Source organism: Lottia gigantea (assembly GCF_000327385.1).
Source record: "Lottia gigantea unplaced genomic scaffold LOTGIsca_181, whole genome shotgun sequence".
Lineage (NCBI taxonomy): Eukaryota > Metazoa > Mollusca > Gastropoda > Lottiidae > Lottia > Lottia gigantea.
This window is the reverse complement of record NW_008708320.1, coordinates 170152-184101: the sequence shown is the minus strand read 5'-3', so window position 1 is coordinate 184101 and position 13950 is coordinate 170152. Positions and strand designations below refer to the sequence as shown.

The following is a 13950-nucleotide window of genomic DNA, read 5'->3' as shown; positions in this document are numbered from 1 at the left end:
ATTGAACTAAGAGGTCTCTTATTGAACTAAAAGATCTCTTATTGAACTAAAAGATCTCTTATTGAACTAAAAGGTCTCTTATTGAACTAAGAGGTCTCTTATTGAACTAAAAGATCTCTTATTGAACTAAAAGATCTCTTATTGAACTAAAAGGTCTCTTATTGAACTAAGAGGTCTCTTATTGAACTAAAAGGTCTCTTATTGAACTAAAAGATCTCTTATTGAACTAAAAGATCTCTTATTGAACTAAAAGATCTCTTATTGAACTAAAAGGTATCTTATTGAACTAAAAGATCTCTTATTGAACTAAAAGATCTCTTATTGAACTAAAAGATCTCTTATTGAACTAAAAGATCTCTTATTGAACTAAAAGGTCTGTTATTGAACTAAAAGGTCTGTTATTGAACTAAAAGATCTCTTATTGAACTAAAAGGTCTGTTATTGAACTAAAAGATCTCTTATTGAACTAAAAAATCTCTTATTGAACTAAAAGGTATCTTATTGAACTAAAAGGTCTCTTATTGAACTAAAAGGTCTCTTATTGAACTAAAAGATCTCTTATTGAACTAAAAGATCTCTTATTGAACTAAAAGATCTCTTATTGAACTAAAAGATCTCTTATTGAACTAAAAGGTCTCTTATTGAACTAAAAGGTCTGTTATTGAAGGTGTTTTGTTTTGATGTAATTAAACCTAGTTCAATGTTTTTTCTGAATGATCTTATAATAACAATAAAGAAATATATTTTCAGGCTGAGGGGGTACAACAGGAATATTCTTTAAGTAGATATATCTGTCTAGATTCTGGTAAGTTTAGACTAATTCTAGAAGTTTACCTGGGCGATCATCTCTTTAACTCGGTAAAATGTTGATTACCATTAGTAAGATATAAAAATATCTGAAGTATTGTATATTATTTATAGGTAAAGATGAGGTGGTAGAGCAGTTCGATCTCCAGCTTCCTGAACAGTGGGTGGATGATTCAGCTAGAGGAGAATTTACTGTTATAGGTAGGTTAACTTTTATAATATATAATTTATAATGATTATAATGTCAATAAAATCTAGAAGTAATTTCAGATATATTCTGATGATTAAAACGTAAATTGTTGAAACGTTGTGTACACTAAAACAAGACAGTAGTTAGTTTATCATAAGGTGTGTTATGTAAATTGTTGAAACGTTGTTACAGGTGATATCATGGGTCAGGCACTGTCTAACCTAGACAACCTAGTTAGTCAGTCGACAGGGTAGTACTAATGATACAATATTATTTACAGGTGATATCATGGGTCCGGCACTGTCTAACCTAGACAACCTAGTTAGTCAGCCGACAGGATGTGGAGAACAGACTATGGTTACCTTCACTCCTAATATCTACGTATTAAAATATCTACAGAGTGTACAACAAGATACGGAGGAATTAGAGGCTTTGGCTAAAAATTATATGGAAATAGGTGAGATGGTTATTAAAGATGTGTTCCCTTATTTTCATTTATGAAAATGAAAATGATGAAAATGAAAATGCTAATACTTATATGAATAGAAAGTAGAGGTGTTCTAATGACTTGGAAAAATACCAGTTTGTCTCACAAGTCTATAATTAATTCATAATTAGCTAAATTAGAAGAGAAATACCAGCAGAATTATCATGCGTGACCGACCTAGAAAGGTCAAAAAGTCTTTTTTTTGTTTATCCAGACTGTACATAGATGGACATTTATAATTGGCTAAAACTCTTAATCATTGCAATAAGAATATAATGATATGATTAAGAATATTAATTCACCGTTCAGTGTATGGGCTACACTCACTTTCCTACAAGATCTCATTACGACTTGGATATCTATGATGAAATATGGTCTTTACTGAAAGGGATTACAAAGAGAGGTTTTCTAAATATTGTATGTGTATAGGGGACAATGATAGCATCAGTTTTTAATCAGGTGTCTCGGGTGCTTTCCATTTAAATGCTTATCTCTTACTCATTATGCAATAACTATTTCCATGATATATGAAAGGTAACATTATAAATATAAAAACAATAAATTTCTGTGACAGCAACTTCCCCTTTATTTCAGGTTACCAACGAGAAATGACTTTCAGACATGATGATGGCTCCTTCAGTGCTTTTGGTAAATCAGACAAGTCTGGCAGTACCTGGCTCACAGCTTTTGTCATCCAGTCTTTCGCTCAAGCTCGGGAATTCATATACATCGACACCAAAGATTTGGAAAAGAGCATTAAATTTATTCGAACCCGGGCGAGATTGGAGAATGGTTGTTTCAGAGAAGTGGGGAAGGTATTTAGCTCGTATATGATGGGAGGTTTAGACACATCGAAAGATTCCTCCCTCACCACTCTTACTGCTTATGTTCTTATATCTCTACTGGAAGCCAACGTTTCAAAAGAGGTAAGACTTGGCTTTATATCTTTATTATAAACAATATTTTCTTATCAAGTAAGATTTATCTTTAAAATATAAATTTTATAGATCACTGGAACCATGAACCCTGTCTTTCTGTTTATTCTGTTGTATGTTGTTCTATATCATTCTTCTACAATATTCTAAAAGTCTAACATGATAAACTTTGTCTAAATTCTTCCAAATGTCGCATATCATTTTGTTCTGTTTATTTCCTCAGGATCCAATGATAATAGAGGGTATGAATTGTTTGAACGCCCAGGAACCTACCGAGGATGTCTACACCATGTCAGTATTAACCTACGCTAATGTTTTATATAACGTAAACAGTACAGAATCAGTTGAAGCTCTCGACAGATTGAATGAACAGGTTATAAAGAATGGTGGGTTTAATTTCTTTCATTTCACAGTCGCCAAATCCCCGAACTTCAATCTATAGCCCCATCTATAGCCTGTTATATTTATCAAATTGTCAACTAGTAAGGTATTTTATCCCAATGGTGTTTACATTATCAATTTGTGGGGTCGACTTGAGGCTACAGAATAGTCAAGGGGGAGCATGGTTCAAAAATTATCTTTCCAATTTCAATCTCAACATATAATCAAATGATTATACTTAAAGAAAATTAACTCGAAACCCGAATCTAAAGTAATAGACGCCTGATATCCGCGGCAATAAAGTTGATCTATTAAAACGGGAGTATTCCAAATCACCTTTTTTTCATTTTTATTTTTTTATTTACAGGTAATATTGAACATTGGGCTCGAAAAGGCCCCAAACCTAAACCAGTAAATAGTTGGTATTATTTTGTGGCGCCGTCTGCAGAGGTGGAGATGACTGCTTATGGTATGTTATCCCGCCTGCATTCCACTGATAATATCGGTGATGTCGTACCACTGGCCATGTGGATGTCACAACAACGAAATTCGTTTGGTGGATATGCTTCAACACAGGTGAGACTGACAAAATCAATATTTATTCTACTCTCTTATTAGGTTGGCGTGGCTCAAAGAGTTAAACGCTTGCTCGCTAACCTGGGGATCCAGGGTTAAATAAACAGAAGACCTAACTACAAGTTTCCTAATAGTGTTGCCTGTCGTCATTGGCTATATGAGGTACAATGAAAAAGATGGACGTAAAACTCATTTAATTTACTTCCAATGTTTTGCACATGGAAGAAGATGTTTTATCAATCAAAAATTCTGGATGAGGGGAATTCGGAATTCGGATGATTTTGTCATCAGGCTTGAATAGTAATTTTTATTTTTTGGAAATTTAGCTGTTGTTTTTCTCAGTCAGTTTCTAACTGCCCATATTGGTGTATATCATTTTGTCTAGCAAGCTTGTTTATCATTGTAGGATACAGTAGTCGGTCTTCATGCCTTGTCGGAGTTCGCCGCCATGTTGAAACAGGATGGCAATGGAGAAACTACAGAGGGATTAAAAATCCTATTTCAAGGGAAATCTCAAGAGAATTCATTAAACGTCACTTCCGAGAATGCCTTACTTTTACAAACAGTAAATTTGAAAGAGTTATCGAACTTTTTTGATGTAACAGCTCGAGGTCAGGGTTGTGCTCTAGTACAAGCTAATGTTCGCTATAATATAGACCCAGATGATCTCGATACAGGCAAGATCTTCGCTTTAAAAGTTTCAGCTCGACGAGAAGAAAATGATTGTGCTCTGAAAGCCATGGAGATTTGTGTCAGGTGAGAAAATTTGATTTTTTTTGATTGATTTTGTAAATATTTAAAGGGTATAGCAGTCTGTGTTGTTGACTAAACACACGATAAACTATTCCTGTTTTTCAGAATCAAAATATTGAGATTGTCTTTATAATATTAGACATGGTTCCTACCGGCCGTCCTAGACTATTATATTTATATTCTGTGAACCACTATCTTGGTTTTTATTGACAAGGGGGTATGGTTTAACGACGATATTAGCGGGTTGTTTTTTTCTCTCATTCAAGATTATTCTACAATTTTGTTTTAGTTTCTACAAACATCAGGGTTACAGTGATGGAATGAGTTTAGTTACTGTTTCCATGGTAACAGGATGGTCTGTGGAACCTAAATCATTGAAAAGGGTAAGTTTTCTATCTCTATAGAAACTTGTGTTAATCTATGAAACTGAAAATTATATACAAAACCACAAAATATACTAAATTACAAAAAAAAACTGTCACCAATGACAGATGTCAGGTATTTAATATAAGAAATTTAGTTCCTTTCGTGTAGGTACTTGTGTATAACAAATTGAGTATAATTCTAGGCCTACATGTATTTTCAATAGTTATTTTAACTATAAATTATATCTTACTCAACAATATGTTGTTTTCTCTGATTTTAGTTAAGAAGTAGATTCTCAATGTTAAATATGAAGAAATATGAAATAGACAACACTGATGGTTCAATCAACTTTTACTTTGACGAGGTGAGTTTTGGATATACATATCGTCAGGATAAATACACCTGCGTGAATCATGGGAGGTAAAATAGATTCCCACAGCAAAGTTTTGGGTCTAGTATAAAAGAATTATTATATCAAATATCTGCCATTTTTAGTCAGATTAGTGTTGTTCTTCGTAGAGATAGCACCTTTCTCGTCTCCTTTTCATTTTATTCGCTTGATAAAGAGATTAGTCTCGAAACGTACCCACATTTACTCTAATTGTAATTTTTACCTACTATTTGCACGTTATCGTGTGATTTATCAAATAAAGCAATATATCCTAGGGCACTAATCGCAAAATATGTTTGTGTCAACACTTTTAGTGAAATTGCAGGAACCAGAGACGTCTGATTGAAATTTGGAATGGTACAAATTGATGTTAACAGTGTCCCTGGGAGAATCTCTTTACAATCTCTTTTATAACATTGTTAATGTTGTTTTTCATAAGTATTTTTTTTTCTGTTAACAGTTAGATCACCGACAGAGATGTTTTAAATTTGATTTGATCCAGAATAAAGATTTGGCTGTTTCTTCCCCGAAATCTGGCATCGTTAAAGTCTTCCAATATTATGAAAAAGGTAAAATTTGGTTTATTTCAATCTTCAGGGTTTGAGGGAAGGATAAGTCATGCCAACAATCTATGTAGTTTAAGTTTTGCAACAGGGGCTGCTGGGAGGGGCCACCACTAATTTGTTTTTGAACCCATTCTATGGGATTCAAGGGGAATAATTTTGTAGATAAAGGGCTTAAATCTTGCATTTTATTCAGTTTGAGAGAGTTTCCTTTAAACTTATTACTTTTTTTACGATGCAAAGATTCATATTTTGACTACAACAAAAGTTTGGGCCACCACTGCTCTATAGTTATAGAATACTGAAAATTACAAAGAGTTTTGTTAAAGTTAACTGTCTCTAACCCTACCTACCTATCTTAACCCGTCTTATTACGGTATTTACGGTATTGTTTATTTGTTTAAACAGAGGTATCGGAGGTAAAATCCTATAGTTTAAAAACAATTTGTGGAACTAAAGAAGAAATCCCGATAAAACCGCCTCAGGTGCTACCACCTATTGATGAACCTGATTTCATACAGCGGAGAGTTTTTGATGTTAGAGGTAATTGTTGATAATAAGCTGAGAGTATTATCGGAAATATGTTTTTTTTTACTATTTTGGTGTAATATACTATAGAAATGTCATTTATTCAATTTGTCACATGACACTATGATAATCTTATAAAATAAAATACTGTTCTACCATTTCAATTATCAGCCAAAGTTCTTGAAAACTCGCTGCCTGTTTTTAAGACCTTATTCCCATGAATATGAATATAATTCCCCGACTACTCAATTTTGTAGGCTGTAAGTTATGGCCCTTGTCAGTAATCAGGTATTTTCTTGATCTTATTTCAGCTGGTGATGATAGTCCTATAGTCCCGGAAAGAGTCAATCCTTTGACACGACTGAGAGAAGTTCCATCTCCTAGAGTAAGTTTTTAAATCAAGCTCAGAGGAAAAGTTTTCTTTTAAAATAATAATAGATAAACATTTCTTTACTAATGAATTAGAGGAGTGCGTATTAAACATGCGCATTATACTCGCAATTATACTGTAATTTTATCGGTTTGATTGGAATATTTACTTTATATTTATAAATTAGATTTCAAGAAAATATATTTCCTATTGAACTAGAGGAGTGCGTATAATTCATACGCCTTGTAATCGTAATTATACAATATGTCATACTACATATTCTGATAATCTGACCCTTGTGAAATAACCCCTGATAACCTCTATTGAAATAAAATATAATGTTAAGTGAATATTTATTGTAGAAAAATATAAAATGTCCAGTTTGTACGAATACACCACCTGATAATTTGGATGATTTGGTCTGTCAATCTGGTTCGAGTAAGTTTTTACTATATTTTATTTATAGATTGGTTACAATCTATTTCAGTAGTCAGCTGTTCAGATTCTCTCTGGATTTGTTTGAAAGAATATTTTAATAATATTATAATTATGGTTTCTGTGATGATATTATATTAATGTGTGTATCTTCAGTATTAAAAGTGTCGGCTGGTAGAAATGGCCGAGTGACAATGAAACTAAAAGCTGATCTCCGACCTCGTCGTAAACAGAGACTGGATGAGTTCGTCAGTGTAGACTTGAACAGCCAGTGTCCCTGTAATCTCATCAAACCACCCAGTAAGTTTAAATATTTATTTTCATGATGACATCCATAGTCTTGTACCCAGGCCAGTGCTTCTGTATTATAACACCTAATAGATTTTTTACAGGAATTCGAAACAGTGACGTTTCTATGAATCTTCTGGTGAGAAGGGGCCGCAGAAGTATCAAAGGGACTTGACAGGAAATTCTTTCACTATCTGGCCCCAACTCTAGATTCCCCAGATAATTTGAAAAATACTAAAAAAAATTTATATTTTTCTTGTAGAAAGACAAAAGAGAGGTTTGTTAAAAATAATTTTCAAACTTTTGGCTTCAAATTCTTCTGTAATTTTCCCCTGCTTTTACTCAACTCAAAATTCTGATAATCCTAACTGAAATTTTACTGAAATAAACTTTCAAATCTACACGACCTCTTTATTGTCTTTTAGCTTATTGATATTTCTTAACTAAACTTAACGTAGTTGTCAAATCGATTGTAGGTATCGTTTTATTTTATACTCTCAGTTATATTATTTATCAGTATCTTGTCAGTAACTTACTAACAACCCTAAAATAATCGTTTCATATGAGAAATTATATCTGTATACTCTATTAATATTCAATATTTTAATAACAACGTGGTCTGTTTTCTATTTTCAGTGAAAAGATTGCTAGTCTTCACAGAATCACCAAATTTATTCGATAAGGAAGGACAGAAAGAAAAGGCGTTTGATTTGACCAAAGCTAAATACGTGATAAACCTGGATCTGGATAAAAAGTTGGAACGAAGAGTTCGACTTCTAGCTAGAAAATGTCGTACACCTTAAATATAAACTCTCGAGAAAAGTGGCTTATAAACATTTTACTTAAAAACTTAAAATACAGAAACAAAACTCTACAAGAATTCTCCAAAAACTATTTTTTCTCCTTTTTACCAGGGAATTTCTATGTTTATAAAATTATAAGATTATTAGAAACAGATATATAATGTATATCAAGAATTTATCTGAAAAAATGTACTTTATATTTACTTTAATCATATTTTACCTGATACTATCTGTAGTGTTTGTATTTTTACAATTTCTCTAAGGTATAAATTCAAGTTACTTTATAATAAGAAATTTTGTATAAAAATCTTTTAAAATCTTGTATATACATTTAATTTCATTATAAATTTATATTGATTTTTGTTGTTAAAGGAATCCACCCTGCTTTACATGTTTTCGTCGGTTTAAAACCGCAGTAACGTTAATTCAAATTTGAGATTAAGTGGAAATAGGAATCAGGGTGTGCTTCTATAAATTAAAAAATGGCATAATATTGAATAATTGTAGTCAATTTATATGTCGAATGTTTGTATACCTGCTTGTCTTGTGTTTAGATTTCCTGATTCATTGTTTTATAATATGTCACTGTCAATTGCTGAACTCTGACCTCTTGTTCTACATTGTATACATATTGTTATCCCATCACTGCTAATATACAAATAAATAACAAGGTACAACCATTTACACGCGCATTATATTCGAAATTATACATTAAGTCGTATAAATTCTGCTAAAATACCACTGCCAATATATAAAAACAAATAATGACATGATAATCTAGAGTCACGAAATAACCTGAATAACACTGGTAACTCGAGACTACAACTTCGTCTATTACTGAAAAATGGCTGCTTGAGATATGATAATTTCTATCCATGTAATGTGAGAGGACGATGTTTTTTGAAGATTTACCAAATTGTTTAAGATATTAATTCCTACATTGCTTTAAGACTGGATATTAAGAATAAATATCTTAGATAGGTACTCGAGCTCAGTTAGGCGTTATCTATAAGGGAGATAATGTTGGTGTCTGCAATATCTTCACTCCGTATTACACATGTTAAATTTATTCTGACGTTGGGACCAAAGACTAGAATAGAGAAATATATCCTAAACTTAAAAATTCATGTTTTTATATCGTTTTTAGATAATGTCGTCATTTTTTTGTGAATTTTGTAATTTGTCTCACTTTGATGTAATTTTTAAAATAATAATAATAATAATAATATCACTCCATATTAAAAACATGTTATTATCTCCCCTGACTGTCTGTCAATGAATAAAAACCCAAGTACTAACGATCCGAACCGCGAAGCAGAAAACGAAATAGGCCTACTATAGAAGCAACATTTGAAAGTAAAATCCATGAAACTTGGTATACCTTTATATTAATGATACACCAAATAGTATATTTTCTACCAAGTCTCTGTATAGATTAACACTCAAATAAAAATATATCATCTGTTACGTGTATCCCGAGATCTCTGTTTGGATATAGCTACACATCTATAATATAAGTTATAGCTACAGAATAATTTACGGGTTGGTCTAAAACCCGATCAGCATCAATAACGGTCTTAAAATAATAACCAGTAGTCAGGTTTATACCATGTTCTTTGACAAACTCAAGATTTAGATACAACATAAATTCGGTGTATGTGAATTACCAGTCTAAAATCATGACTTCGATTGTACGCAATACACCACAAATTCGGTGTATGTGAATTACCAGTCTAAAATCATGACTTAGATTGTACGCAATACACCACAAATTCGGTGTATGTGAATTACCAGTCTAAAATCATGACTTAGATTGTACGCAATACACCACAAATTCGGTGTATGTGAATTACCAGTCTAAAATCATGACTTAGATTGTACGCAATACACCACAAATTCGGTGTATGTGAATTACCAGTCTAAAATCATGACTTAGATTTTACGCAATACACCACAAATTCGGTGTATGTGAATTACCAGTCTAAAATCATGACTTAGATTGTACGCAATACACCACAAATTCGGTGTATGTGAATTACCAGTCTAAAATCATGACTTAGATTGTACGCAATACACCACAAATTCGGTGTATGTGAATTACCAGTCTAAAATCATGACTTAGATTTTACGCAATACACTACAAATTCGGTGTATGTGAATTACCAGTCTAAAATCATGACTTAGATTGTACGCAATACACCACAAATTCGGTGTATGTGAATTACCAGTCTAAAATCGTGACGTAGATTGTACACAATACACCACAAATTCGGTGTATGTGAATTACCAGTCTAAAATCATGACTTAGATTGTACGCAATACACCACAAATTCGGTGTATGTGAATTACCAGTCTAAAATCGTGACTTACCTTGACGCAAATACACCACAAATTCGGTGTATGTGAATTACCAGTCTAAAATCATGACTTAGATTGTACGCAATACACCACAAATTCGGTGTATGTGAATTACCAGTCTAAAATCATGACTTATATTGTACGCAATACACTACAAATTCGGTGTATGTGAATTACCAGTCTAAAATCATGACTTAGATTGTACGCAATACACCACAAATTCGGTGTATGTGAATTACCAGTCTAAAATCATGACTTAGATTGTACGCAATACACCACAAATTCGGTGTATGTGAATTACCAGTCTAAAATCATGACTTAGATTGTACGCAATACACCACAAATTCGGTGTATGTGAATTACCAGTCTAAAATCATGACTTAGATTGTACACAATACACCACAAATTCGGTGTATGTGAATTACCATTCAAAATCATGACTTAGATTGTACGCAATACACCACAAATTCGGTGTATGTGAATTACCAGTCTAAAATCATGACTTAGATTGTACACAATACACCACAAATTCGGTGTATGTGAATTACCAGTCTAAAATCATGACTTAGATTGTACGCAATACACCACAAATTCGGTGTATGTGAATTACCAGTCTAAAATCATGACTTAGATTGTACACAATACACCACAAATTCGGTGTATGTGAATTACCAGTCTAAAATCATGACTTAGATTGTACGCAATACACCACAAATTCGGTGTATGTGAATTACTACACAATACTGTTGAGATTGCGAAGTTAGGGTTGAGAAGTTATAAAATCATTACCTTAATTCTTGCAATTATTTTTAATCGAGAATTTTGTATGTAAATGTAATCAAAGAAAAAAATCATTACTAAAAACCAAACTAACAGGAACAAAATCTTTTAACCAATTTGCAGACATGAGTAATAACGACAATAAACGTTTAGGTTAGAAAAGGGTTTTTTTTTTTAAACATATTTCTCTATGTCCTCCTCTGATAAATTTCTCTTTGAGAATATCACTAATAATATTTTAATTTTAAATGTCATTTAAAAGCAGGTTGCATCTGTTTATTCCAAATAACATTCATTTAAAATATCTAGTATATCTGGTGTTTTGTCTAAATTAAAACATGTAACGAGCATGTTTATTTTTTCAAATTTAACAGAAGTTTTAAGTCTTACTTTATTTTATTGGCGATCAAACGGTATAATTAGCGACTTCTATAACCACTTTCTCAACTTCTCTATGAGCATTTAGCTGATTTTCAAATCGAAGAAATGTACATGGATGTACAGAATTTGAATGATTACAAAAATCTAGTCCAATGACAGGTAATTTCTTTTTAAAAATCAAGACTTATGTCCATAGATTTGATTAATTAGATTGATTATCAGGGAAATTATCGTAGGAGTGAGCAATGGGTGGAGATCTTTAAAAACCAGATTTACTGATATTCTGAATTTATATATCATTATCAGTGGCACATTTAGGGGGAGAGCCATTGACCACGGCCTCCCTTCAGACAAACATTGACCACGGCCTCCCTTCAGACAAGTGAAAATGAAAATTAGACCCTCCAAATGCTTAAAATTCATCTCATTCCTTCTGAAATCTGCTGGCTTTTAGGGGCCTCTGATAGCACCCAGTTCCCCCCCCCCCCCCTCCTCCCCCCCCTCCTCCACACCCTCAGTCCCTGATTGTAACATCTTTTTTATGGATAAATATCTGATATAATATACCCACACGGCAATGTCATTTTTAGTTTAATACGGACAGTAAGGCGGTGGGGAGGGGTGCTAGGGGTCTGTGTGGCACCGGATAGCACCCCTATAACATACGCCCACTTGTAACCAGTATCATAATACTGATAGACAGACAGACTGTTTAAGAGGGATGGGGGCTGGCTAGATTAAATGATAGTGATATGATTTGTTTATTGTTTCTTAAATATATTTTTTTTAAAACGTGTGTATATTGGACAAGGAGTGTATGGTTTTTAGTGTTTAATTCTTCAAATATAAACGACGCGATTCATTTTATTATTTATAAAAATAGATTTTGATATTATTTCACTGGAAGATTTGTCGAGTTGTTCACTTTTTTTTTATTTTATCGCAGTATTAGAAATATTAATTTTATGTGAAATTGTTGCTTGTTTATATTTAAGAATAAAAGACAATTCCGTTTATCAAAATCAGAGTAAAAGTTGTATAGTAGTGGACTCTTCCAAAGAGAAGTACCAGTTTATCTAACAAGCTGACATCTTACACTTAGAATAAAGAACATTGAATAAACATTGGTGAGGATGAAAAGCAGATGTTTAAAACCAGACAGTGAGATCAAACCTACCTTAAATGTTATAGGGACGGGCTCCACTTCTGGGCTCTTCTGGGACCTGAAAACATGTGCATGTTATTTTATAGGTCAACTAGTAGTTTACACGTGCACGAGAAGATAATTAAACACTAAAATCCACACACCTTGTTTTGGTTTTTTGTTGAATTTGTAAAAAAATGTTTTAAATGTATTGAGTTTACTAATATTCTTAAACTGTAAACAAATTTAATAAATTGAATCTAAAACATGTCAGGGATTTAGAAAATATACTGCCTATTAAAACATACAAAATAAAACTTATTAAGGGGCGGCCAGGCTGTGATATATGTGAAGGAATTGTAGTAAGCTCAAACAGAATCAAGATCACGTACATAGTGGCACCTATTTGTTTTGTGGGAGGGAAATCTGGGCAAATTAAGAAAACAACTCACAGATTAGGCGCTGTTTTCCTTCCATTTCCAATACCAAATCATTTTCAGCTTCCAATGAATAGCCAGACTGTTCATTCATTTAAAGTTATTTCTCTCCTTGGGATCACTAAGAATTCGTCACAGTATTGTATCAGCCAACAGCCACCACAGAAACAAAGTTTGTAATGCACGTGTTTTTTTGACAAATTGACCTATTTCATCATTCCAGAGTTTGTTCGTCCTTATTTTACGTGTAGCATTTCTTATAGCTTTCTTATCATTCAAATCACCGTTTCACATCCAACAGAATTCATTATTTCAGTTCTAATTTCTCAAAACACAATCAAATATTGAAAATTTTCTTTCAAAAATGGACGCCACGAGAGTTTCTGCAATGACGTCAGAACAACTATTATCACCTTTTTTATTAAAGAGTTACTTTATGGAGAACCATAACGTCAAAAATATATACATGAATATATCTTCTTATCTTCTAACATTGATTCTAGGATATCCTAGGTTCTTATCTTCTAACATTGATTCTAACGCTAAGATCGTTTCGGGAATACGGGGCTAGGACCCTTTCTAATGAAGTAGCCCCTGCTCGGTCCCCTATTTCCTAGAAACGCTACTGGTTAGACACGGAGTAAAGTGTGGCCCGAGGTATTTTTCAACTTTCACCCAGCTTTACTCGCTAAGATTAAACTTACTAGATGGGTCTTCAGCACGATTCAAACTGGAGAGAACAAAACTCAAATACAAATCAATAATATATTCCATAAAAATATTATAATATATTGCATCCCCCCCCCCTCCCCCTCTAGTGATGTCACAAAACGCGTTAGTTTGCAAGATCCACAGACGTCGGAATGAACATTGGACTGGTGCAAATTGAAGCTATCAGTATCCCCGATACACTTAGAAAATTTAGAAAACCTCTTTACAATCTCTTGAAGACAATATGATATTTTTGTGTTAATATG

General features: G+C 32.8%; 1 protein-coding gene across 1 annotated transcript in view; it reads left to right on the top strand.

Moving 5' to 3' along the window:
* Positions 1-7873, top strand: part of LOTGIDRAFT_174075 (hypothetical protein) — a gene marked incomplete at both ends in the record, with an annotated part of 30392 nt that extends 22519 nt beyond the window's left edge. The window contains 17 exons of the mRNA XM_009052403.1: positions 751-805; positions 922-1008; positions 1278-1454; positions 2079-2410; positions 2643-2805; positions 3168-3376; positions 3783-4132; positions 4419-4512; positions 4776-4859; positions 5347-5455; positions 5858-5992; positions 6235-6237; positions 6289-6362; positions 6710-6785; positions 6939-7082; positions 7333-7347; positions 7707-7873. Of these exons, the coding sequence (XP_009050651.1) occupies positions 751-805; positions 922-1008; positions 1278-1454; positions 2079-2410; positions 2643-2805; positions 3168-3376; positions 3783-4132; positions 4419-4512; positions 4776-4859; positions 5347-5455; positions 5858-5992; positions 6235-6237; positions 6289-6362; positions 6710-6785; positions 6939-7082; positions 7333-7347; positions 7707-7873 (2274 nt within the window). The remainder of the gene's footprint in view (positions 1-750; positions 806-921; positions 1009-1277; positions 1455-2078; positions 2411-2642; positions 2806-3167; positions 3377-3782; positions 4133-4418; positions 4513-4775; positions 4860-5346; positions 5456-5857; positions 5993-6234; positions 6238-6288; positions 6363-6709; positions 6786-6938; positions 7083-7332; positions 7348-7706) is intronic.
* Positions 7874-13950: the final 6077 nt, after the last annotated feature.